At 48.5% G+C, this 26,854-nt stretch overlaps 1 protein-coding gene and 1 long non-coding RNA gene across 4 annotated transcripts in view; one reads left to right on the top strand and one right to left on the bottom strand.

Moving 5' to 3' along the window:
• Positions 1-7,972: 7,972 nt before the first annotated feature.
• LOC308616810 lies at positions 7,973-12,770 on the bottom strand. Its single transcript, XR_014015755.1, has 3 exons — positions 10,419-12,770; positions 8,531-8,678; positions 7,973-8,334 (listed from the first exon to the last, which is right to left on the bottom strand). It is a non-coding gene; the product is annotated as an uncharacterized lncRNA (long non-coding RNA).
• Positions 12,771-12,844: 74 nt separating this feature from the next.
• Positions 12,845-26,854, top strand: part of TRIO (trio Rho guanine nucleotide exchange factor) — a gene marked incomplete at its 5' end in the record, with an annotated part of 386,192 nt that continues 372,182 nt past the window's right edge. Inside the window, one exon of one of the 3 annotated variants that reach the window (XM_081233199.1) lies at positions 12,845-13,001. In XM_081233199.1, coding sequence (XP_081089325.1) covers positions 12,845-13,001 — 157 coding nt within the window. The other 2 variants (XM_081233200.1, XM_081233198.1) reach the window with 2 other exon arrangements.

The following is a 26,854-nucleotide window of genomic DNA, read 5'->3' on the forward strand; positions in this document are numbered from 1 at the left end:
CTTTTTTTTTACGAGTGGGATTGTGTTCCTGTCTTACTGATTGTTTGCCCTGAGGCTTCCAACACTGGTGTTTGTAGGCTTTTGGGTAGAGCTGGGTCTTGGTGTTGAGACGAACTCCGTGAGACTTCACTCCGATGAATATTCCCTGTGGTCTGAGGTTCTCTGTTAGTCAAGTGGTTCGGACTTGGAACACCCACTGCAGGAGCTTCAGCCTGAGCCCAGGTTCTTGAACCAAGATCCCGCATGCTGCCTGGGGCAGAAAGAAAAGAAAAAAAGAACGATAACAAGTAAAAAATAAAATTAGAGTAGGAAACTAACAGATATGTTAGGAAGAATATAAAAATAAAAATATAGATGACAACAACCGGAAGGTACATTAGTACCACAATAGTAAAAAAGAGGAGGAGGGAAAAGAAAAAAAAGAGGGTTAAGGCCTTGGCTGTGGAGGGTAGGGGACCAAGCAAGGGTGAGTTTGGGTGGTGGGCAGGGCCAATGCTCAGGACCCACAGGGCTGGAAAAGGCCCTGGGGGCTGTGGGGGGAGGGGCTTAGGGTCAAGGAACAGAAGGGGCCCAGGCGTGTCCCCCACACCTGGTCTCAGAGGACAGGGGACCTCACCTGGGAGCCCAGCAGCCTTCCTGACCTCTAGTGTGCTGGGGGCAAACTCCCTCCTCTCCTCTGCTGCTCCTCCAGTCTGGGAGGGCCCCTCCCACCTGCCTCTCCTGATCTCCCTGGCCTCCCTCCTATGCCCGCTGGACCCACGCAGCCTGGAGGGGGCTTTGGAGGGCAGGGGACCGGCCTGGGAGCTCAGCAGGCTCCCTGGCCCGAGCGGGCACGGCAATCGCACTGTGCTCCTCTTCTGCTCTTCCTGGATGGCTCCTCCCACTTGCCTCTCCTGATCTCCCCGACCTCAGGGGCACTGAGCCTGTCTGGCCTCCACTTTTCCTCCCCCCTCAGTGCCCCTACTTCCTACCAGTTCACTTTGGGGTTCCTCCCGTCTCCTTGGGCATCAGGGTTCCCCACCCGCGGCCCACATATTCTCTTTTGTAATCATAATTGTCTTGTCAAGTGACTGGGTCTTATCCTTCCAACCATGTCTTGTCACTTAGAGCTCCATGCACAGGGTCATGCTCAGACAGGTGCTGAGTGTTGGCTGATTCAGGACTTCCAGATGCTGGAGCCACTTCATCATGTCGTCCTTTGTCCACTAGATGTGCCCTCTACCTTTCTTCACTCCTCTCTGTCCTCAGGAGTCTGATGGCTATGGACTCATCCACAGCCTCCCTTGTTCTCGCTCCCAGTCGGGTGCAGGCAATGGGAGGCACAGGCAGCAGATAGAGGGTGGGAGGAGAGAGACATTGGACTGTTTGTTTCTCTGGCTTCCTCCCTGTTGAACTATGGGGCCACAAGTAAATCACTGTATCTGGAAACTCTACCAAGGGCCACTTGTTTGCCTCTTATTCCACAGTCCCTAGGAAGGTCCACTCTTCCATGGGTTTTGCTATGATTCTCTCCTGGCACTTTAAAACTTCTTCGGTACTTGACCAAAGAGTGAATGAACCAGTAGCTGCACACCCTTCATAAGACTGTGCAGTTCAAGGGAAGCAACTGCCACAGACACCTCCTTTAGGAAAGATCCCTGAAGCCCTCTGGCTAGTGGCGGAAGAGCACCATCCACTGTGGCTGCTCAGGGACAGCACCTGCCATGGGAGATTCCCACCCGGCCCTGTGAGACCAGTCAGTTGAGGATGGTGGGGTGTATGGTCAGATCCCTGAATCTCATGGTTGTTAGCGTATTTTTCCCCCTGGGAGGAACCCCTCAAAGTCTCTACTACTGCAGCAGCCTGTTTTGGACAATTTCACCTTTTCTTCCTTTATGTGAGGGCCTAAGAATTTCCCGAGATGCAGTCTTAATGTGTTTGAGCTGCTATAACAAAACACCATAAACTAGGTGGCTTAGAAACAACAAGGATTGATTTGTTACACTTCCGGAGGCTGGGAAATCCAAAATCATGGGGCCGGCAGATTCAGTGTCTAGCAAGGCTTTTCTTCCTTGATGGCTGTCTTTTCACTGTAACCCTGCGGAAGGGGCAAGAGAGTTCTGTGGAGCCTCTTTTATAAGGGCACTGATTCCATTCATGGGGACTCCACCTCACAACCTAATCACCTCCTAGTACCATCACCTTGGGGGTTAGGATTTCAACATATGAATCTTGCAGGGATACATTCAATCCATAGCACCTGCCCTGACATTCTACTGCCTTGTTTTGAATTAGCCACAGCTGTATCTACCAGATTCAATTTGTATTTATTTCTGTTTCAACAGCTTTTTTGAGATATAATTCATATACTACACAATTTGCCCATTTTAAGTACACAACTCAATGCTCCCTCCCTCAGCCCCTGGCAACCACTAATCTACTTTCTGTCTCCATGGATTTGCCTACTCTGGATATTTTTATATAAATAGAATTACACAATATGTGGCCTTTTGTGACTGGCTTCTTTCACTTAGCATAATGTTTTCAAGATTCATCTGTGTTGTAGCAGGTGTCAGTACTTCATTCCTTTTGCGGCTGAATAATATTCCATTGCGTGGATATACATTTTCTTCATACATTCATCAATTGATGGCAGTTGGATTGTTTCCAGTCTTTTGCTATCATGAATAATGCTGCCATGAACATTTGCATAGAGATTTTTGTGTGGACACAAGTTTTCATTTCTCTTGGTTATATATCTAGGACGAGAGTAGCTGGGTCATATGGTAACTCTATGTTTAACTTTTTGAAGAACTGCCAAACTGTTTTCTAAAGTGGCTGCACCATTTTACATTCCCACCAACAAGGAATGAGATTCTAGTTTCCCTATATCCTTGTAAGAACTTGTTTCTGGATGCCTTTTTGATTACAGCCATTCTAGTGGGTGTGAAGTGGTATCTCACTGTGGTTTGGTTGGCACTTTCCTGATGGCTAATTATGTTCAACATCTTTTTCTGTGCTTATTGGCCATTTGTATACAATCTCTATGTCCACAATTCCCTATCTAAAACCTTAGGAACCAGATGGATTTCAGAATTCTGACCCTTTCTGAAGTTCATTTAAAAAATTTCAGATATGGAAAGGTAACGCAGTTTGTATACTGTAAAATGCTTAATACCCCCAGTAGCCTCTTGGGCTGTATCCCCACAATCACATCCTGCTGTATTTCTGCAGCAAAAATATGATTCACCCTAAATGAGATAGATAAAGTATGCCCATAGCCTCACATATGTTAAGTCAGTTTTTGCCACCAAAAGAGTTACAGAAGACATTGATTTTCAGAACTTTTGGATTTTGGAGTCACAGAGCAGGGACCGAGCACCTGTACATGCCTTTGTGTCCCGTCCAAGGCTGTGTTGTGGGCAACGATCCTGTGGTGCCACCCCTGCTCCTCTGTGACTCCCATAAACATTGTCCTCTGTAGCGTGGCTCCTTGGAGGCCAGTTGCAGAGCAGCGTGCAAAGACTGGGAGCCACCTCCCCTCTCCTCCCTGATCTGATTTGCATGTTGCCCCACCTCAGAGCCGGGTGGCATTCTCAGCCTAGCCCCACGGTTGCCTCAGGGTTGTTGAGGTCACTGTGCTTGTCCAGGAGAGAGAGGACGGAAGTCTGAGGTCACTGTGCTTGTCCAGGAGAGAGAGGACGGAAGTCGGGGGAGGGTTGTGATGCCTAGGGGCAGGGCGGAGGTTAGTCCCTGCAATGACTCTCAGATATCTCCATTGTACTTTCTGGAATCTTTAATGCTATTTGTAGAAACAGAGAAAGGTTGAGAATTCAGCCAGTGCTGAAACTGGGTGAATCAACAGTGTGCATGACCATTTTGGTGTTTTCACAGAAGTAGACTGCAGGCTCAAGGCTGGGAGGAGGGTAATTCAAAGGCTTGGTCCCCCTCACCTTCATTTCCTCCTTTAAGTGGCTCTCTGTCGGAGGCTTTCTCTTTCCTCCAGTGGGCCCACAGGGTCCACCCTTGAGAAAGCACAGGGATAGCTCATCAGCTGTCCCCAAACTGCTGATTGTGGGCTTCACTGATCCTGTCCCAGGATGTGGGGAGGAGGGGATCTATGCCCTGTCCCCAGTTCTGCTCCAAAGCCATAGCTCAGTGAGGGTCTGTGACCTAGAACTGTCCCCTGCAACTGATTCCTTTCCAGTGGGATGCTTTGAGCTAGAGACCCCCTCAGGTGGTCTCAGGAGAAGGGTTTACTGTAGGGGCTAAACCGAGGGGACTGGTGAACAGCCTGGCATCAGGGAAGTAGCACTGGGGGGCCTCCCTCCCATCCATTCCCTGCAGTTACTTCTCCTGCTGCCTAGTTGCCCTGTCCCCTTGCCTCTTTCTCCAAGTTTCCCAATTCAAGTAGGAATGAGCTCAGTCTGGCTTGTCTCCAGGTACTTTCTTCCCCCTCCAACGAAGGAGGTAGGGATGGATGAGGGGCAGATGGGAGCTAGCGGGTACAAGCAGTGATGCACATGAGGTCTTCCTGGGGAGGAGGGCAGCTCCTGAAGGCCATGGTCAAGCAGGCAACGTTCATTTCTCTAGTTCACTCACCCAGGATCACACAGCTAGTCAGTGTCAGAAGAGGCACCGAAAACTAGTTCTCACTGGGACTTCTTTTTTCTCCGTGATGCTATGTAACTGGCGTCTCTGGAAGAAGACAGTCAACTGTACTGGTTTTGAAAATAAATCCAATCCACTAATTGGAGTTCCTTGTTGCTTTGCGTAGCCCCTGATTTTACTCTGAGGCCAGAGATAAAGAAACAAGAAGTAAAAAGAGGCCTGAGGTTGAAAGGAATCTCAAAAAAAAAAAAAAAGAGTGGATATACGTATATGTATAACTGATTCACTTTGCTGTACACCTGAAACTAACGCAACGTTGTAAATCAACTGTACTCCAATAAAAATTAAAAAAAAAATACAAAGATGCCTGAGATGCTGTCTAAAAAGTGGTTTTCTTGTTGTGTCTCTTCTTGTCTCTAGGTCCCTAAGAGCAGACAGCTGGGTGGGAAAAGGAGATGGAGGTGCATGGGCAGGACCCCCTCAGGCTGGTGAGGGAAGAAGTCCTCCGAGGTGTAGCTGCACAACACATCGGCTCCATGTCGCAGTGGGCAGCAAGGACCAGGCCAGTCGCCCAGGGCCACCCCAGCTTTCCCTCCGCACGTGGGTATCCTTGTGCTCCCGGTCAGCTCTGCCTGGCGCAGGTCCCATTCGTTGGTGTGACGGTCCTCAAGCATCATCCAGAGCCTTTACCCTGGGGGGTGACAGCTGCTGGTTTCTAGCAGCTCTCTCAACGACTGTCTGTGTCAAGCTTTTTACAGACTTCTGCTTTATTTTCTAACATTCTGAGGAGTCCACACAATTTCCAACTTTTGACCTTAAATCACTTAGAATCTCCTTATACAGCGAACCACACCTGTGATCTCATTCCGACTGTAAGGCAGGGTCCTCACAAAGAACCTATGAGGTTTTACGTGATGAGGCCACTCTGCTCTACCGACTGCATCTCCTGTTCCCCCCACACTCAGCCACGGTGGTCTCCCTTCCCTTCCTCAAATAGCCAAACCGAACAGGCTGCCTCAGGGCCGTTGCCTGTGGGGTCTTCAGTGAGTTATCAGGGAGCCCCAAATAGAAGAATCTTCACTACCTCTGCCAAGGAACTAGGATCAGAACTTTCTGAGGGTCTACACTAAACAGAGGCAGTAAGACCAGTCAAAAGCAAAGTAGGTGCTTTATTTACTGGTGCCTTCCATTGCTCTTTTCCTTCTTTCATCCTTCTTATTACTCTTGCCAAGGCTGGGTTAATCCACGAATCCTCTCTAAAAGGGATTAAGTGATAGAGGTTTAAGGTGTTAGCACGCCCAGGAGTCTTTATCCATTCCAGAAATCTGGAAGACCAGAAGTTGGCCAGGATCAGACTGACTGAATTTCCCACCTGGTAGAATTTCACAATCTGCATATTTGGGCCTGGGGATTCAATCTGGAATTCTCTGGGTTCCTGGACGGGGACAGAAAGCCAGCAGTTATTAAGTAATGAGCTGTAACATAGTTCAGTTTGAAACCAAGGCAGCAAATATAGATACTGTCACTGCTCCTGTACACTCTTCTCATTAACATACCAGTAATAATAAAACCTTGCAACTTCCACATCGGAGCTCATTTTAAAGCCAAATCTATCTTTATCTTTTCTTCATGTATAATTGGGTTTCCCTGCTACCAGAACTTCCAGATCTTCATCAACTCATACCCTACAAACATGCATAAGCATGTCTGCACACACGTGTGCAGGTACATGCACACACGCACACACACATATTTTTTGTCCACTGTCCACCTCAGATACTCCCAATTTCCATCCCCTGTTCCTTTCCCAGGCTTATTCCACCTAACTCTCTCTTCCACCTCCCACCGGGTGTCTTTGCTTAATTTGTATATTCAGAGCTATCTCAATGGCTAAAAAAAATACTGGAGTGAAGGAGCTCAAGAGACTCTTACCAATCAACCCACAAGGCCAGGCAGCCATGCCTGGGGTCCCATGCCTGTGAATACAGGTTCAGAGCATAACAAGTAGGGTTCTGGCTTGGACCTTTTAGTAGCTTAGTGGAGGTCACCCCAAATCAAAGAAAGAAGCTGGGTCTATTTGTACTGCTTTGTGCGCCAACTTAGCATGGCCTGGGTTGAATTAGATGCCCTGGCCCCTGTGGGTCCGCTTTCCTCCTTTTACCTGCCCCAGGACCAGCTGGGGACTCTCAGGACACAAGTCACATCACACAATGCTACCCACTGTATGGCATATGGCAGCCCTCTGCCCTATGCCCTACTTACTTTCCACACTCATTTCCATAGCAGATTAGTCAAGTTAAATCTCCAGGTATCTTTATGCTCTTTAGCTCACATTTAGAGTTAGAGTTCCAATTCTGGCCAGAGGTAAAGCCCCACAGCTCAAGAGGTCACCTGGACATTTCCATAGCATGTCTGTATTAACATCGATTCACTCCTGAAAACCTCTTAACCTGGAACTCTCCACATTCCTCTAGATTCTTTCATTTTCTTTATCTTAATCACTCATCAAATATTATCTATAAGATCAACGTATACATTTCTCTCTAGAATGACAGTTTCGCTCAAAAGTTTGGAGGACGGGTTTAGCTTGTGAGTATCCTAGGGCTGCCATAACTGTAAGAACCCAAAACTGGGTGGCTTAAAACAATAGGAATATATTGCCTTGGTTCTGGAGGTTAGAAGTCTGAAAGCAAGGTGCCAGTAGGGCTGTGTTCCCTCTGAAACCTGTAGGGGAATCCTTCCTTGCTTCTCTGCTAGCTTCTGGTAGTTTGCTGGCCACCTTTGGTGTTTCTTGGCTTGTAGATGCATCTATAATTCTCCATCTCCATGAGGCATTCTCCCTGTGCATTTCTATTCTTATATGGCTATCTTCTTATGAGGATACCAGCTGTATTGGATTAGGGGCCCATCCTACTCCAGTATGACCTCATTTGAATTATATCTGCAATGACCCTACTTCCAAACAAGGTCACAATTTAAGGTTTTGGGGGTTAAGACTTCAACACATCTTTTTTTAGAGGAGGACACAAGTCAACCCAAAACAACTGGTAAGTGAGTTAAGACATTGTTTATATATTAAAATAAATATAGATGTGTAAGGAGAAGGAAAAATTCACATGCATTTCTAAGAAAAAGCTGGCAGCTTTTTGAAGTTCATCTCATGGTGGCTGCTTCAGTTCCTCTCCACGATCCCCAGAGATACAACTTTCACCCGCCTCTTCACTCTCCTCCATCTTTAGGGTTTCCATGGTGGAAAAGTTTGAGAAGCGCTGATAAAGAACCATAACTGGTCTATCCGTCAGAGCTGGTTTGGCTGCACAAAACTAAACACCTGGGACTTCCTTGGTGGTCCAGTGGCTAAGAGTTTGCACTCCCGATGCAGGGGGCCTGGGTTTAATCCCTGGTCAGGGAACTAGATCCCACATGCTGAAACTAAGAGTTTCGCATGCCACAACTAAAGATCCCGCATGCCTCAACTAAAAAAAAAGATCCCGGAAGCCGCAACTAAGATCCGGCGCAGCCAAATAAATAAATTCAAACAAAACAGAACAAAACAAAACCTGAACACCCAACTGACAGCCACCTAATTAAATCAGGGTCTTCTTTTTCTTATATGTTTCTATGCAATAAGAAGCCCAGAGAAGGACAGCTCACTCATCCATCTGTACCACGTGCTTCTGTTCTCATGTTTACCTTCTTGCAGTCACACGATGGCCTCTTCACCTCCAGCATTTTGTCTGTGTTCTGTGGAGGACAAAGGGCAAAGGGCTAAGTGCATGCCCTTGCTGTGTCTGAACACTTTCTTCTGAGTCCTGCCCAGTCCCTTCCACTCAGTGGCCAACACTCTGTCACATAGCCCTCAGAGCTGGGAAATGGAGTATATTAGCCGGGCATGAGTTCTGATAAGAAGGAGAGAAAGGATATTGACTAGACAACTTACCCTGTGTCCCCCAACTGGCTTTCTCCATTTCTTTTGCCCCATGGCTTGGGGACTGGTATAGATCTAGGCACACAGGAGACAGGCTGATGCTTGTGTACTGACTGCAAGGGATCTCCCCATCTTGTAGGCAAGACATTAAACTCAAAGGCTTCAAATAATATAATGCAGTACACGATCAAATGCCAGAACGAGTGGTACTCCAGAATACAGAGAAGGGAGAGGTCAATTCGAGTTAATGTACTGTAGCAGCTTCACGAAAGGGGATGAAATTCGAGCTGAATTTTGAAAGTGGGGCAGGATCAACAGCAGCTGTCATGAAACCCTGTTTAGATCCCCCTACACATGCTCAGATGGCAGAAGGTAAAAAAAACCCTGTGTGCAGCCTCTTTCTCTTATTGCAGTCTGGGTGCGCCTTCCCGCACGTCCCACACTCAGACACAAAGTCTTCTATTGAGCTTTCTTGGAAATGACTCTACCTGAGACAGAAGAATTGGTCACTATCTGGGTCTCAACACTAGACAGCTCTTTTTGTCCAAACACACACCAGTCATTCCACTCTGATCCCAACACCCTTAGCAGTCATTACCATGCAGTCAACATTCCCTTTCAGGCCAACTCCCAACATCTAGAACTTGCCTCCACCCAAGAACCCTCCAACAGGAGTTAGCTTTTTCCAATGGACACTTCCCAAGTACCACCACTAAGGGATGGCTGATCTTTCTGTGACTGCATGACATTCAGTTTGCCCCCTGCCCCCCAGCAGTTTTGATGTTTTCAAATTTTTGACCTTTCTCCACCATTTAGGCAACAGAGGGGGGATCGGTATTCACTACCTGCAGGACAGGGTACTATGAAAGGGATTCAGAGGGAAAGAAAGAAGTCAACACTTGGCTTCTGAATTTCAAGAGACACTTCTGGAATCTATGGCAGAGGGAAGAATTGGAGTTTATACATTTAAAACGGAGTCTCCTAAGAACACGAAGGTTATGTCCCAAATAAAAGATTTTGAAGAAAGTATGTCAAACCTGGAGAGAAGTTTTCTTCCTGCAGAGGAAATAATAATTCTGCAATTTGCGGGAGAGGAAATGGATAGCATTAGACCCCGATACGAATCTCTGAGGAAGGAAGTCTGTGCCCAGGTAGACTTGAGGGGTCTGGGAGCAGAGAGAATTTGGCCTTACTTTCTGGGGTGGGGTGGGAGGGGGTGGGACTGAGCATCCCAGTGAGCAGCTGAACGTCTCCCTGACTGCTTGGGAGTAGCTCGGGAGAGGCGCTGACTGCCAGCAGACCTACAGAGGCCCCATGGTTGGGTGGGCAGGATGCAACATCAGAAAACAACAAGGTCATGGCAATGCCTGTCGCAGGAGCACTGGGGAGGCAGACACACACGGGACACACATCGGCACCAGTGCCAGCATGAACCCATGATGACCAAGGACCGGGTGCAATCTCCCCATCCCCACCCCATGCTGTGATGTCACCAATACCTCTGGGAGATTAGAAGGCAGGAAGGGGAATGTACTCAATTGACAAAGAAAATTCCTGGAAATTGTTTTCCCTGAATTAGGATTAAGCCATGAGGAGGAAGAAGAGCTGGAGATAGAAATTACCCAACAGAAAACTAAGAAAAAGAAACATGGGCAGCACACCTGAGAAATTTGGACTTACTGAATTTTTTATTTTTGAGATTCTACATACAATTAAAAATTTAAAAAAAACCCTTCTATTTTAGAATAGATTCAGATTTACAGGAAAGTTGTGAAGATAGTACAGGGTTCCCGTATACCCCATGTCTACTTTTCCCATATTACTCACAATTAATGAATCCGTATTGGTAGATTATTATGAACTACAGTCCACATATTAGTCATATTTTCTTAGTTTCTACCTAATGTCCTTTTTTGGTCCCAGGGTCCTTAGGAATACTCCATTACAGTTTGTTGTCATGTTCCCTTGGGCTCCTCCTGACTGTGACAGTTTTCCAGACTCTCCTTATCTTTGTTGACCTTGGTGGTTTGGGGAAGTACTGGTAGACTGTCTCTCAACTGGGATTTTTCTGATGTTTTCCTCATAATTAGACTGTGTTTCTGGGAGGAAGACCACAGAGGTAAAGTGCCATTTTCATTACATCGTATCAAGGGTATATACCATCCATGTGATTTATCACTGCTGTTAACCTTGATCATGTGGCTGAAATAGTGTTTATCAGCTTTCTTCATTGTAAAGTTACTCTCCCCTCCCCCTTTCCATTTTGTACGCTGGAAGTCGCTAAGTGCAGCCCGTAGTTAAGGAGAGGGAATTTCTATTCCATCTCATTGAGGGCAGAGGATCTAGGTAATGATTGTGAATTCTTCTGCATGGGATATTTGTCTCTTCTCTCTCAATTAGTTACTTATTCAATCGTTGAATTATATCAATATGGGCTCATGGATATTTATTTTATACTTTGGGTATAATCAAATATTGCTTTATTTTGCTGTTCACATTGTTACAGCTTTGGTCACTGGGAGCTCTTTCAGCTGGCTCCTGTGTGCCCATGATTGTTCTGGTTGTTGATTAATTAAAAAAAAATTTTTTTTTTTCAGCCCTTCCTTACCTTCTGGCACAAGAAGATGCTCCAGGCTCTCTTGTATATTTCCTGCCCTAGTCCTAGAGTCAGCCACCCCCCTGAAGAGCCCAGGTTCCTTCTACAGAAGAATGGTGGTAATAACAAGATCTGGGTGCCTGGTGTGCATCTTGCTACAGGAGTGTTGTTTCTAAGCCCACTCAGCTGACAGAGCAAGGAAATAGATGTACCTGTGCTAGCCCCTGTAAATATACATATCTGTAAATCTTTCTATATATCCATCTGTGTCTATAGTAAGCTAAACATGAATTCATACTGATGTCTCCAACTCTAATCCCGTACCACAGGGATCATTCTAGCCTCCCTCTCCAACAGTGAAAAACCTGGTATCCACCACCCACTATTTATTTACTCAATTGTTCATTTGCAGTATACATGTATACTGGTTTCAACAGTATTCATCAGTCTTTTTTTTTTTTTTTTTAAATCCATCTTGTTTCTCTCTCTCCTTGTTTTCGGCAGCATTGGCTCCTTTAACTTCTGACACCCATAACTTCTGCTCCCTTTGCTTGCAGCCACGTCATAGGCGTTTGTACCTGAATATTTGTCAAATGCTGGCTTGACACGGGTCCTCCGTAAAGCTGGATGTCACCTACCCCTCATGTCCTTTGGTCTCCTCAGCCACCATCACCTTCCCCATTCTCTACATTCTGGTGGGGTGGCTGTGAGTCCGCAATCCCATTTTACAGACGAGAAGACGTCCCCCAGGAGTCCAGAGGCTTGCGCTGCTCCCTCTGGGACTGGAGTACACAACACCCATTTTCACGATCTCTCTATTCAACAACTATTATGGAGCCCCGTCTACGTGCCGGTGCCCGCGCCGAGCCAACGAGAAACACACCGGTCCCATGCCGGAGTCAGCCGGCCCCGCGGGCGAGAGCCGCAGTAAACAGCTCAAGCGCCCCGAGGACGGCCTCGCGCAGCAGGAGCGAGCGCCCGGCGGGGGGCGCAGCGCTGGGCCTGGAAAGGGCCGCCCTCGCTGGTCAGAGCGCTCCTGCTCCTTCCAAGGGTTGCAGCTGCCCGGGAGAAGGAGCAAGACTGAACGCTCCCACAGCCATCCGCCGGCTTTTGGGCGACCGGCACCCCGGCGCCGCCCCGCCTCTCCCGCCAGGCCCCGCCCACCACAGGCCCCGCCCACCCGCCGAGCCCACGCTCCGGCCCCTGACGATATTCGCCGGAAATTGCCGAAGCCCCTCTTTTTTTTTTTTCCTTCCTCTCTCCTTTCCCTGCTCTCCCTTTTCCTTTCACCCGGGTTCCCTCTGCCGTGATTTCCCCCCTCCCCCTCCTTCCTTCCCCATTTGAAATCAAGATGGAGGCTCGCGGCTGCCGCCGGCGCCCGTGATCCCGGAGCTCCCGCCGGCCACGGGCCCCCGCCCTCGCGACTGCGTGTCCGGCACGGTGCGCGCTGCTGCCCGCGCTCCGGCCGGCGCCGCCGAGGCCGTGGCTCCGTGCCCCCGCCCCGCGGCCGGCTCGCGGCTCTCGGGCGGAGTCCTCGTCTATGTGGGCGCGCTCCTCCGGCCGAGCCGCCGCCGTCGCCGCCGCCCGCCGCCGCCCCGGGGCTCTGCGTCCACGCGCAGGGCGCGGGCAGCTGGGCGCTCGGCGCCGCCAGGCCAGGCGCGGAGCGGGCGGCGCGCGGTGCTAGGGGCGCGGGGCCCGAGCCGGGCGCGGCCGCGGGCGCCGCCGCAGCCATGAGCGGCAGCAGCGGCGGCGCCGCCGCCCCCGCCGCGTCCTCCGGCCCCGCCGCCACGGCCAGCGCGGTGAGCTCGGGCTGCGGGGGCGGCGCCGGCGAGGGGGCCGAGGAGGCGGCCAAGGACCTGGCCGACATCGCGGCCTTCTTCCGATCCGGTGAGTGCAACTGCGCCGCTGCCCGCGCGCGCTCCGCCAACCCCGCCGCGGAGGCGCGGTCCGCGGGCCCTGGCGCGCCCGGTGCTCGCCCGCCCGTCGGGCCCGGAGCGCGCTCGCTCAGGCCGCTGCCCGGCGCCGGGGCTCCCGGCTCCACACCGGCGGGTCCCGCTGCCTGCGCCGCCCCCCGTGCCGCGGCTCGGCCCGGACGCCGCCGGCTCGCCCTTCCCTGCGCCCGCCCCTCGTTCCAGGGTGAAATCTCCCTGTCGCCCGCCCCGGAGGCTACAGCTCCACCGGTTGGGGCGCCGGCTCTTTGTCTCTTTCGAGGGAGGGCCGAGGAGGCGGCGGCGGGGACGGCGAGGGCGGAGGCCCCTGTCCCGGAGGCCGAGAGGACGGGGGCGGCGGGGCCAGGCCCGGGAATGCGGGCTCTCATCTGGGCTGGTCTCCGGGTCTGATTTGTCCCTGGCCCCTCGTCGACCCCGTAAGCCGCCTGGTTTCTTCGCTCGGTCCTCTAGCGTGTCACCTCCCCAGACTCGATCTACACTTCTGGGAAACGGGGCAGCCATGGCACCCGCCGCCCAGGGAGGAGGGAGGTGGCAGACATGAAGCGCGGCCGGCCGGGCGATGGGTGAGCCATTGTCTCCGGGGGTGGCCCGGGAGGGACATCTGGGAACGTGGTGACCCCGGAGGGCGGCGCGGGGCCGGCACTAGCGGGGCACTGCCTGGGAGGCAGTGCCAGGTGGCCCGGTGTCTCTCGGGCGAGGAGGGGGGTGGCCGCGGGAGAGGCGAGCTTTGCGGCCGGCCCGCGGGGAGGAGGCGCGGGAGGCGTGACAGGGCGTCCCCGGGACCCCGGCTGCGGCGCCTCCTCCCGCCCGGGCCCAGATCCCGCGTGAGCTGGCCCCGCGCCCCGCGTCCCCGAGCCCAGTCCCGTTGGCTGGCGCGTCCGGGCGGCGGCAGCCTCGGGGCCCGCAGCCCGGAGCGCAGCGCCCAGCGGGCCAGGTGCGGGTCAGGGAGGATGCAGACTCGGCGCTGGAGAGCCGAGGAGGGCGGGCCAGGTCGGGGCCGCGGCGGGCGGGCGGGCGCAGGGCGCGTGCGGAGTGCTGGCGGCGGCTCCCGGGAGGACGGCTGGGCCGGGGACGTCGGGGGAGCGGCCTGCGACGGGGCGCGCCCCGGAGGCCGGCGGCTCACTTTCCTTCGTGGCCTCTTTCAAAATCAAGTCGCCAGATTCGGTGAGATCAGTTCGGTAATCCGGGTCACAGGGAGCAATTTGCAGCGGGAGGGCGATGGTCGGAGGCAGAAGTGAGCAGTGCCGGTGCATCCCTGGTTTAGTACTGTCTTCCCTCGTTTTCTTGGTCCTTGTCAGGTGGGGTTACTTTTGAGTCGTTATAAGAGATTGGTTGTGGCTGGGAGTGACATACGCCGACTCAACACTGTCAGCTTGGGGTTAATATACTCCCCACTGCGCCCTCTCCCCGCGAGGTCCCCGCAGAAAGCAAAGGTTTAGGAAAACATGAACTCCTTCAAACGAAAGCCCTTTTTTTGTGCAACTAGCCCGATAGAGAAGCCCCACCTTACCTCTTAATAGCAGACCTGGGACGTCTTCCCTTCATGCCCTGCAGCTAACTCTAGTAGGTCTTCTCTCTGTCTTTACCACCTGTCACAGAATAATGGATTCTGTGCAGAATTCAGCTCCTTTCTCGTAGAAGGGTGCCTGTGCCCTGGTGATGGAATTTTTGGTGCTTTCTGAGACCAGACTTTCTTATACCTTTATTATGCATAGTAGAGAAATCACTTCTTTCGCTCAGAAGAGCCTCAAAAGACATCAGGTTGGACTGGCTGCTCACAGAAAACTTGCTCCCAGTCCGTGTGGCTGTCCGCAGGCTTTACCTGGCGAGGTAAATCTGTTGGCGGCCATGCCTAGGCCTGTGCTTCTGCTCGTCTGCTTGGTCTCCTGTACATGTTCAGTTTGGGTCAGAGCCAGTCGGTGCTGCCCACGGGTTTATTCCTTTCTTCCTCCTTCCAAAATGATTGGGCAAACTGCCCCTTTAGTTATCTGACTTGGAATCAGGAACCAGAGCAGATTTTAAGTAGGCAGCAGTTACGCTGTCCCATCCCAGGGGTAGCCTGGGACATCTTTTAAAAGTGCCTTTCCCTCCTTTGGGCAACTCTGAATCCCTGACCTAGATCTTGGCTCCAGCATCTAGGGCAGTGATATCTGGCAGAGGGCGGGTGGAGAGGGACCATTCATTTGGATTGGTCGGGTGGGATGGGACGAACGTTTAGACAGATGAAGCCGGAGGATCCTGGGTGGGGACCTCAACTGGTAGAATGGCTCAGGCAGGGGTCCTCCCGGGCAGTTTGGGTTGAATGTGGATGGCTGAACAGAGAGGTCAAGTCCGTTAGTAAAATCGAACATTTTCCCCTAAGATGTAGAAACACAGGAAATAGGATCTCGTTGACTGGGATGGAAAGATCAGGGTGTGAACATTTTTCCAGGGTGTCGTGAGCCTGGTACTTAAGATTGCCAGTCTGACTTAGACAAGGCGTTTCTACTGGTTGCCTTTCATTTCTTGGCCCTGGAACTGTTTGCTTGGCTGCCTTATTTTCTTTCCTCCTTTTTGTTCCTTGTCTGTCCCGCATTAAATTTTATCCTTGTAGTCACCGATTGAAAACTGGTACCCATGGTTGGATGAAAGAAGGAGAATTTAGCTTGATAGAACTTTTAAATAATTAGAGCAGTTCAGGCATAGAATGGGCTGTCATGATTCCTAGACACTCTCAAGCAGGGGCACTGCCACCTGCCAGGGTTTGGAGCTGGGTGCTGGGAGCAGGACTCCTGCCCTTGGAGAGGGTCTGGGGAGATGGCTCAGGGGCTGTTTCCTCCTTGGATTCCGTAGTTCCCTCTGAGCCCCCAGCACCTAGTGGTTATTCTTCACTTTTCTTTTAAAAAGGCATCACAAACGTGAGCTGGTCCATTAAAAAACATTTTTTAAAAAAAATTTTATGGAAGAGGAAGCAGGCTTCTAGGGAGGTTGAATGACTTGCTCAGAGTGGAGCTCCGGCAGAGGTGGGGTCAGGGCCGGGAAGCATGCCCCTGACTCTGGGCTTCTTTCCCGGAAGCCTGTCATGGCCAGGACTTTGCCTACATTAGTTCTCAGTCCCACCGGGACCAATCACTTTTATTGCCAGTCTCTTTTGGGGCTCTGTTCTTGTGGCAATAAGTCATTCTTTCAGAGCTTTCCCTTTAACCTTTCTAGAGTGTGTGTGGGGTACTTACATAAATGCATTATTTTTAACCTGCTTGGCATGTTTTAGGTCTGCATTAAATGAATGTGCAGAGAATAAGGGTTTGTGGTTATTATGAAGCGTCACGGCTCATCGTGCTGTGTTCCTTTCATTACTAAACCTTATTCTGGACTCCTGGCTGCAGCACTTCTCTTTCCGGTGGAATATGTGAAGACAGTCGAGCCTGTCCCTTAGTGAGGGAGCAGTCTGCATATCCTTCTATGTTGGTATAATGGTTTCCTCGTGGAATATCGAGGGAATTTGTCTTTGTATTTATGCTTCTAACACCACTTAAGTAGCTGGCTTCTGAGCTTGTGTTGCTGCTGCTTTGTATATTTAGAAGCCTGGCGGCTTTGGTCTTTGTTAGCACCAATAATAATGATCAGTTGGTCCTTGTTACCCTCAGTGTTTTGAAAAGGAAAGTTGAAGAAAATGAAACTTGATAATGAATGTTGGTTTCCCCTTTCTCAGTGGCAGAGTGAAGCTCAGTTTTAGAGGAGAGCAGAGAGGTAGCTGAAAATATCCTGTAAGCGATTTTCAAGAAGTCAAAGAGCAGTAAAACAATCATTGAAGGAAACTTTCCATTGAGACCTTGTAAACTGACTTACTGACATGGAATATTATATTTTTTCCTTTGCGGTTTAACCATCCAAGATTCAAATGAAGATTTAGATGAAGCCATTTAAACCATTTAAATGATTAACCAAGATTTAAATGAAGCCAGTGGTTCTCTTTGAGATGGGGCATGGGTTTAAGTATGTTTTTCAAATGTATATGAAAAATATGTGTTTAGGGTGGCCTTTTCAGACCTCTTAAATGTTATGATAGATTTGGGATTTGTTTCTAAGTGAAAGATGTGTTTGGAGCTGTTATAATCTAAATCAGCTCTATCTGATATTTAAGTTTATTTACTTGACTCCTCTACTGAGAAAATTTTCTCTCATATCCTTGGTGGAATTCCAGAGAAAAGTCAAATTCTCGCTCAGTAGCCACACTTTACTGCCTAGTAAAGTCACTTACGTTGCTAGGGATGGATTGTGTTTTGCTATAAAAAGCAGTCTTAACAAGCCCCTTCTTTCCTCCTCGGTTCTATCGTGAATTCGTTTTTGTTTCCTTAAGTGCATTGTCTTGACACATTTTTAGTAGCGCTGCTGGCAGAACAGTAGCTACTCCGTGGAAGGTGAAGAACTGGCTTTGGGTGCGAACCCTACCGCATGGCCCTGAAAGGTAGTGCGGCCTCTGACGCCGCTGCTCATTTCTTCCTCTCGCGAGTGTTCGGCTGAGTGCACTTGGGTGAACTGACCGGGGTGACTGTGGTGTTTGTCTTGTGGACAGAGATGCTGTCTTTTGTATCTTCTCCCTGCTTCTCAGCCCCGCTGAAGCCTCACTCGTGGGCAGTGAACAGGATGGGCCCAGGGGTGCAGAAGGGGTGAGAGGGATTAGATGGTGCAGAGACAGAGGTCTCTTGTGTTCTCCTCCAGATTCTGCCGCTGAGCTGTCCAGCAAGCCCTGGGCAAGGGGATGAGCGTGCACGGGAACCTTCCCAGTGTGCCTTGCGAATGGGAATTCTGGCAGCTGTATTGTTTTTCTTCTTCTTCTTCTTCTTCTTCTTCACCTGCAGCCATTCTGGGTATCGCTGTCGCTGTGTCTCTGAATTAGGGCAAAGGAGCAGAAAGGAGCCAGGCTGTGTGGATCAGGACCCTGCAGGGTGCCTTCCCCGCTGCCTACTCTCCGTGGCCCTGGGCTCCTGTTCCCGCTGTGGAGGCACTGCCTGCCCGAGCCCCTGGCTCCTGCCCCTGCCACAGTGCTCGGCCCCGACCAGACCGCGATGCCACTCCGTCTCTGCCACCTGACAAAGAGGAGACCCCGGCTAGAGTTGCCAACGCCGTCTCCCAGCATTGTGACATCCTTGAGCCTTCCGCGCAGACGGTCTTGTTTATGGGAATTCTCGCCCCAGCGGTTAATGGTTGGCGAGTGCCTGAGTCTCATCTTCACTTCTCATTTGGTAATGGAAGTGCTCAGTTTGCTCACGGAATAGCTGTTACCTTAATTTCCTCTTTTTCTTTCCCTCTCCACGTAAGGAAGCCCCTGGAAACCCAAGTTCTGAACCACCTGCCCTCTGGGAAAGGTTATATGTCTAGGGCCAGAGCGAGAGTGAGAGTGGGGTGTGTGGACTGTGAAGCGCAGGGTGTAGGGGCTTGAGCTGCAGAAAGGCGTTTCTCTGGGGTTTCTGGGGTTTTTTCCTTGTGAGACCTCCTGGTCAGTCTGGACTATTTGATCTAATGCCAGATGTGCTCTGGCAATATGAAACCTCCCTTTGGTGATACATATACTTGAATTGTAGATTACTGACTTCTTTGATCAGCCACACGTCTACTCTTCTCTGGTTGGGGAGGATTGCGGAGTAATCTATGGAGCAGATCTTGTGCTTTGGAAGCATCACACCATTTGGGCTCTGTCATAAATGAGTACCTTTTACCAGTTACCCTGACAGGGGAAGCTTTAATGAAAACGTTAGTGAACACACAGAATAGATTCTTGGTCTAGGGTACTTTGCGTTAGCAGTGTCCGCGTGAGTTCATCAGGCTTATTTTCTTACAGTTTGTAGCCCTGTTGTGGACAGCGATGAACTGCACCTGGTTTCTCTTCAGGAGGGGTTTCTGCAAGGTCCTGCCAGCTGCATGGCCCTCCCCGCTTTTCTTTCAGTCTCAGGAAGGTACTTGGTATGCTGCTGGGAAGGGCTAAGGCCCTTTGCTGTCTGCTGTGGTCGTTAGCGTTAAAAGGAGTAGGTGTGAACAGATAAACTGGTACATCCATTCGGCTGATGCTGAGTGAAGGAAGCCTGTTTCAAAAGGCTACATAGGATTCCACTTGTACGACATTCTCAAAAAAATAGAATTGCAGGGACAGAGAACAGATTGGTTGATTGCCAGGAATTAGGGGTGGGGAGAGCTTGACTACAGAGGGGCAGTGTAAGGGGCATTTTGAGGGATGATGGAACTGTTTTGTATCCTGGCTGTGGTGGTGATTCTATATATTAAAATTCATAGAACTGTACATGGAGAAAAGAATCCAGTTGTACTGTATTATAATGTAAAACATAACATTAAAAAAAGGCTAGGGCTTCTCTGGTGGCGCAGTGGTTGAGAGTCCGCCTGCCGATGCAGGGGACACGGGTTTGTGCCCTGGTCCGGGAAGATCCCACATGCTGTGGAGCGGCTGGGCCCGTGAGCCATGGCCGCTGAGCCTGCGTGTCTGGAGCCTGTGCTCCGCAACGGGAGAGGCCATAACAGTGAGAGGCCCGCGTACCGCAAAAAAATAAAAATTAAAAAAAGGCTAACCACAAACTGGGAGAGAACAGTTACATTACAAATCAGACAAAGAATTATATATACAGGATTAAAATAAGGCTTCCTCAAATCAATAAGGAAGGCAGTCCAAAAGGGAAATAGACAATTCAAAGTACAAAATGGCCAACACATATTCAAGGAAATGCAAATAAAAACTGTGAGATACCAACAAAAGTCCAATCTAATAGAAGTCATTTATCTAGGTAAACTTGAACAAAACTGAGTTATTTTAGAAGGATTTTTTATTGATTTTAAAGATAGTAAGAGAGTGACCTCGGTGGGACCAAACTTCCTGAAACGTCTAGGGGTCGCCTAGAGAGACTTTGAAGATAGTTATGGGGAAGTAAAGATCCTTTTCTTGGATTCTGTAAGAAGCGTAACTTGGGAGTCCATTTGGCATATAAGTCAAGTCTGTGGACTTAAAAAAACTATCTTTAGATACACACAGTCACCTGCTTCCAATTTTCCCACTCCAGTGAGTTTTGCTGCTGTCCAGATAGAAAAAGAGTAGCACGTGCAGGGTGGTCCGCTGTGCCTGGACGTTCCTGGTGTTAAAGAATGAATTTCTAGGAATAAGTTTCATTTGGGGGAGGGGGCGTTGTTCCTGCATTAATACCTATGTGAGGTCATTTGCCCTCTGTTCATGGACTTTCCTGTATGTAATTGACTCTGAAGCTCTGTGTTTTGCAGTGTTGATGGTTAATGAATGAATTTATAAAGTGTTAGTTTCCCCACTTAAGACTCATAGCCATAAAATAAAGCTGAACTTGAGAAAAACACAATTCAAATTTAAAAGTATGATCCTCAAATATTTTTAGATAGGTTTTGTTGGTGTCTTGTTTTTCTTTGTGTGTGTGTGTGTGTGTGTGTGTGTGTGTGTATCTTGGAAAAGTCATAAAACACCCCACTTTGGAATTCTGTGGAATGGGTGGTTTCAGTGCAAGAAGAAATGAATAAATCAGAGACTGATTTTTTTTTTTTAAATAAATATTTATTTATTTTTGGCTGCATTGGGTCTTTGTTGCTGTGCGCGGGCTTTCTCTAGTTGTGGCGAGGGGGGGCTCCTCTTCGTTGCTGTGCACGGGCTTCTCATTGCGGTGGCTTCTCTTGTTGTGGAGGATGGGCTCTAGGTGTGCGGGCTTTAGTAGTTGCGGTACGCAGGCTCAGTAGTTGTGGCTCGCGGGCTCTAGAGCGCAGGCTCAGTAGTTGTGGCACATGGGCTTAGTTGCTCCGTGGCATGTGGAATCTTCCCGGACCAGGGCTCGAACACGTGTCCCTTGCATTGGCAGGCGGGTTCTTAACCACTGTGCCACCAAGGAAGTCCCACAAAGACTGATATTTGAAATCTATTTTAAAAGATCCCATGTTTCTTAGTATATGTGAAGAGACATGTATAAATGATGTGTGTTTTGATTTTAATTTGAAGTTTATGCCTATGAAAAGTCTGTGAGTGTTTGGTCAAAACAGTATATATTTACAGTTGTTTCCCATCGTTGATTCCTTTTACTTCACTTCCTCTTCTTGCGCTGACCCACATCTTCAGGGTTTCCTTTTTCCTTCATTGCTGCTGTTGAACACCATGTCTGAAAACCCAAGCAGGGTACTCCTGGGCCATTTGGGTTCTGAAAGGTGTATGTTTTCTTACTTGCTTTTACTCTTAGTTAATCCTTGTCCTTCATGGCAGATGTGCTAGGATCTTCAGGAATAACAAAATACATGTTGTTTTTTGGATAACTTTCTTAGTTTAGCTTTTAAATGATAAGGACCAAAAAGTACAATTCCTCTATTATTCATTCTGAAGGTGCACAGAAATATATTGGGAAGCAATACTTTGATTAGAACGTTGCTGTATTTCTACTGAACTAGAGTCACTCATACAATGAAATCTCTAAAGTTTAGATTGTCTAATATTTTGGCATCCTAATAACGAACAGATTCCTCATGTCTAATACTAAACAAATAGATGTTTCTGGCTTGTAGGTAGCTTTTTTTTAAAAATTCATGATTATTAGAAATCCCTTCCAGCCCTCTCTGCCCTTTTCAGGACCACAGTGATGTTAGCTGGCATGCAAGGACCCTTACTAGCTCCAAAGAGGCAGAGAATGTTTCACACATTTAGTTCGGAGTTATTTCACCTCCGCTGAAATGTTGTTCGACTGTCCTAATATATCTTGGGCTCAGGAGCATTGAGAACCGGTGCTAATTCGATGGTTTCCAGGCCAATCTGTTTCCTTCATGTGACAGTTCTGCCCACGTGTCCCTGGACGGGAGCCTCTGGGAGAGCAGCTCCTCACGGGACTGGTGAGCTCCAGCATTTTGTTAGCCGGCTGTGTACCTGTTTCTTTCCTGATATTTAACCGCAGTCTGAGAGATGCAGGATCTGCAGGGTTCATTGTTGGGCATCTCTCGTCTCCATGGCATTGTTTATAGGTCCTGTCTCAGCTCTGCTGGTTGCTGAACACACAGAAGGGGACAGCCTGTTGGTGAGATGGGACCTGCCCCCCTGAACCAAATTACTGGAAACCTTTGACTGTAGACCCTATGCAGGATTAAGGCGGGATGATGGTAGATTTCCCGTGACAGCTTGCAGTGTGGATCGGGGGCTGTTTTGGGGGAAACTAGGATGACAGGCAGTCTTGGAACAGCCCTCTGCCTCTCCAGGAGCTTTGCTGTAACCTAAATCTTTAGCGGCAGCTGCCAGAGCAGCGTGGGAGGGAGGACCCCCAGCCGTCAGGGGTCAGGTAACACCTTTGGAATGAGGCTCCATAAGCGGGTAAACTAAGTGCATCCGGAAGGCAGTAACCTGCTTGTAAGGTCAGAGGATGATATTTAAAATAGGTTTATTTTCTTGTCTCCACATGTTATTAATGCCAGTCCTGTCCTTCAAGGAAACCTGGTAAAGTCTTTCTCTTAACTATTATCTCTACTGCTGCTACCATCTGAGTGCCTGTGATTCGAGATGCTGTGCAGGTGTTTTATATACGTTTTCTTATGTACAATCAAATCCCCCTTCCAGCAGGTGGATGCTATTTCTGGGTTAGGAGGAGCATCTCAGCCTCTGGGGAGGTTGAATGACTGCCCCAGCTTGCGCTGCTTGTAGGGGCTGAAGCTGGAATTTAAACCCATGGCTGCCAGACCACAAAGCCCCGACATGCCCTTTCCGTCCCTGATGGAGGGAGAGAGTGGAAATGACCCTCACTCTGCACAGCACCCCACAAGGCACTGTGTTGTGACTTTAACATCTTTAAAACTGAACGTGTATATCCTTGTGTGTTGAGGGTGGAAGCTGTAATTTAAAAGCCTCACACCAAACAAAAGTGGCATGAAAGATTCCAGGATAGAGCAAGCATTTTTTTCACGTTGGTCTGAGCCCTATAATTTAGCTTCTGTGCCTTTCCTTTTGTCACCTAATTAAAAATGATGTTCCTTTTTACATAAATAACCCTGGTAACCCCAGCTTTCCCACTGAGGTGTATTGAGTTTTCCTGGCTCCCAGCTGTTTCTGTCTGGGGAGGACTCCTGTGGAAGTGCTGGTCCCCGTTTCCCTGGCTGTGGACTTGGCTGGGGAGGAAGTCTCTGCGGTGGTCAAGGTCAGCTGTCAAGGTTAGCGGAGGGAGGTTTGGGAAGGGCGGGGAGAGGCTGGCCGGGGAGGGAAGTTTTTTCAGCGGGTTGATGTGTGTGACACCTTATAAAGATTACTGGGGCTTCCTTTCTGACTGAAGAAGGGAGCACGGGTGGGGGAGTGGGGAGGGGCCAGAAGCTGTTGAGCTGCTTTGTCAGGGACAGTTTTAGTATAAGGTGGGTGTGGTCACTCCTGGGTTCTTTCCATGTAGTTATTTTGTTGCAGCCACTCATTTCTTTGCTGTTATTCATGGAAATGTGCCCATAGATGATGACTGTTGTGGTCATGGGGAATAGATTTATTTTCCACCATCCTCTTTTAGTGAGATAACTCTCGGGCATGTGTTCTAGGTTTTCCTACATGTGGGGTGCATTTTCGTCAGTCACACCTCATCCCTCCCTCCCCAAACTGTAGCCTGATTTTATGCGTTGCCCCATGTTTACTGCATGTGCAGGTCACAGCAGCATTTCCACACTGGGAACATGATCTGTTTTCATGTGTCTCTGAGTAACTCCACATCTACCTTGGACTTTTACTATTTCAGTCAGAGGATGGTTGAAATGCTGGTGTCTTGGATGTAGACATTATATAACCGGAAGGTGAATTGTACTCTTAAAATCTGCTTTTCATTTCCTCCTGGTTTACTCAAGGAGTTTCTAAGTTTCAGGTTTTTTCATTTTTGTTTAATTCTCGCTTTTAAAAAATTTCTAGAATTACAAAAGTAGCATTGGCATGCTCTTTAATGGGAGAGTGTGTGCTTTTGACATGCTATTTTAGTTTATCTTTGATTTTAAACCAACAAAGGAGGTACAAGGATGAAATCCATATCAACTTAGTCAAATTGAGATTTCACTGTATGTATCATTTTTCGCTATTTAGTTGGTTCATGTCTTCATTGTTGATTACATTTAAAGTTCATTGAGGTTTTCTTTTTGGGGGGCGGGAGCAGGTAAATTTGTTTTCAGAAGTCAGTATTCATGTTCAAAGAAGTCAGATTCCCCAGTTGTTACTATTTCACCTCAGGTGCGTCACCTACCCCTCCCCTCCCCATGCCCCTCTAGATACACACACACACATACACATACATATATGTTTTGTATATATTAAATTTACATATTACTTTGTTTCTGAACCATTTGAGAGTAAGTTGCAAAGTGATGGTGCCCTTATCTGTAAAAGGTGGCTTGATAGTATTGTGTAAGAGAAAGGACATTCTCTTACAGTAGTGACCCAAGTCGTTAATTTTGATGTAATATTATTATATAAATCTGCTGACTTTACTAAAACTTTACCAGTTCTTCCAGAAACTGTTGGCGATTAAAAAAATATTGGTGGCCCAGCACTCTATCCAGGACCGCATATTATTACATTTAGTTGTCATGTCTCTTTGGTTTTAATTTGGAACATCTCCCCAGCCTGTCTCTTTTGTTACTTGGGTATTTTTGAAGATTCTAGTCACTTCTTTGGAAGCCTGTCCCTTGGTTTGGGTTGTATGATTCCTAGGTTCAGGTCGTGCCCTTCTGGCATAAGGGCTGTGTCCTTCCCCGAGTGCCCTGTCAGGAACACAGCTGTCAGCTGCCCCATTGTGGGACGTTTGTTCAGTTTGATCATTTGATTTAGGTGGTGACTACCAGGTTTCTCCACTGTATTTTTCCCTTGTAATTAGTGTCTTGTGGAGAGAGAATTTGAGACTATGTAAAATCCTGTTCCTTTCCCCACTTTCATTTGCTGGTTGTCTCCCTTGATGGCTTTTGCCTGAATCAGTGATTACTATGATGGTTACAGAATGGTGATTTTTCTAACTTCATTATGTCTTCTGTATTTCGTTGGTTTTCGACCGTAAGGCAGAGCCTCTCCTTCTGCCCTACTTATTTATTTATGTAAGTGTGGCCTCATGAATTCCTGTCTTACGCAGTGGGTTATAATCCTTTGTTATCATTATTTAGTTTGATGCTAAAGTTGTCCAAGATCTGGCCATGATGTCCTTTCAGGCTGGCTCCTTTATCTTTTGTGACATGTTCCCATCATTTTTGGGGCACTTTGTTATTTTCTGACACAGTAAAATATTCCAGGCTTATGTTGTCCTTTGCTTACTCCAGCCCTGAAATCAGCTGTTTCTCCAAGGAGCCCTGGTTCATTTTAGCAGAAAACAGCATTAAGAAACTCAGTCTGGGCACTAAGTGTACTTATTGCCGCAGGGGTTTCATTGCTTCTAGAACCTCTCAGCGCACAGAGCTAGGAAGTGGGGAGTACGTATGTGTGCCACACATACATGTATATGCACACACACACAGTGTCACATGCACACGTGCCCCTGTCTAGAATAAAAACCATGAGTTGATACTCATGCCTTCAATTCCAGTCCAGTACTACAAAGTGCATTTCAGTCTTGCCTTTCCCAAATTTGTAATTCCTTTCCCCGACGTGAAGGCTCCTTTTATCCTCAGTGTCTTTGCTGATTTACTCAGAAAATGCAGTAAGCAGTTTCAGAATGCTAAGCCATACCACTGTGATTAAAAGGAACCTACATCTTCAAGTTGAAACCGTTCAAATCGGCAGTTAGCGGTCAGCTTCTGTTCAGCTCTTTGCCTTGTCACTTAGTCACCCAAAGAAAACAGATGAAGTCATGCCTGGAACTCCCCCGAGGCATGTTTAAGAAAAGAGCCGCCAGACTCCATCAACAGCTCACTTTCTGGGGATGTGGAAGTGCAAAGTTGAAAAATAAGGAGTTGCCAAAAAAGAAAGGGAGATCGATTTCTAATAAGTATGGTTTATAAAGCTGACACCTGTTGTGGGAAAAACAGTTTATCATCTTCATTTCCATGTACTAATGGCTGGAAGAGAGGAGGAAAAAGGAAAGTGTTGAGATAATAAGAATGAATGATGAGCCGTGAGGGATGGCCTGGGACCAGGTGTGTGTTAGGCTGAGCGTGGGGCAGTGGTGGTCCTTTCACAGGAATCCATCACATGCTCGAGTAGGGCAAGGAGCTGAGTCCCTCTCGAGTAAGTCAGGAGTCACGACATGGGAGACCTGCTTGCTACCCTTCATTGACCAAATGTTTCTTCCCAGAAACCACCTGCAGTAAGTTTCGTGCCGCTGTGTAGTGTCTGCTTTAGCGCGGGGTTTCTGGGACGTGTGTGTGTGCACTCAGTTCTAGAAACCGTGGACCACTGGGTGCAGATCTTTATGTTACAGGCAAAGTGAATATTGGCTGTTCAATGTTCTGCTCCATTAAATGATGACACAGAACATGGGCCCTTGATTTGGGGAGACAGTCTAGATTTCATATATTGTGTTCTGTGTTTTCTGTGACTGTCCTCATGCTTGTTAGAGTGTGCTGTGGAATATTTAGCCTCTGTACCTCTACAGGCCCGTTCCTACAACTAGACATTTTAGCAAGAAGAATCATAATGTGCTTATTCATGTTTTAAGGGTGAAAGCCTTTTGATTTAGAAAATTTGGAGAGTAAAAGGTCATGATTGCTCATTGGTCAAGCATTCTGGGGAAGGACTCGGGTGCTAAAGATGTTCTGGAATTAGCTAGTGCTGAGGGTTGCACACAGTGTGAATAAACTAAACCCCACTGAAAGATACACTTT

Source organism: Mesoplodon bidens, assembly GCF_964165515.1.
Source record: "Mesoplodon bidens genome assembly, chromosome: 4".
In the NCBI taxonomy this organism is placed as follows: domain Eukaryota; kingdom Metazoa; phylum Chordata; class Mammalia; order Artiodactyla; family Ziphiidae; genus Mesoplodon; species Mesoplodon bidens.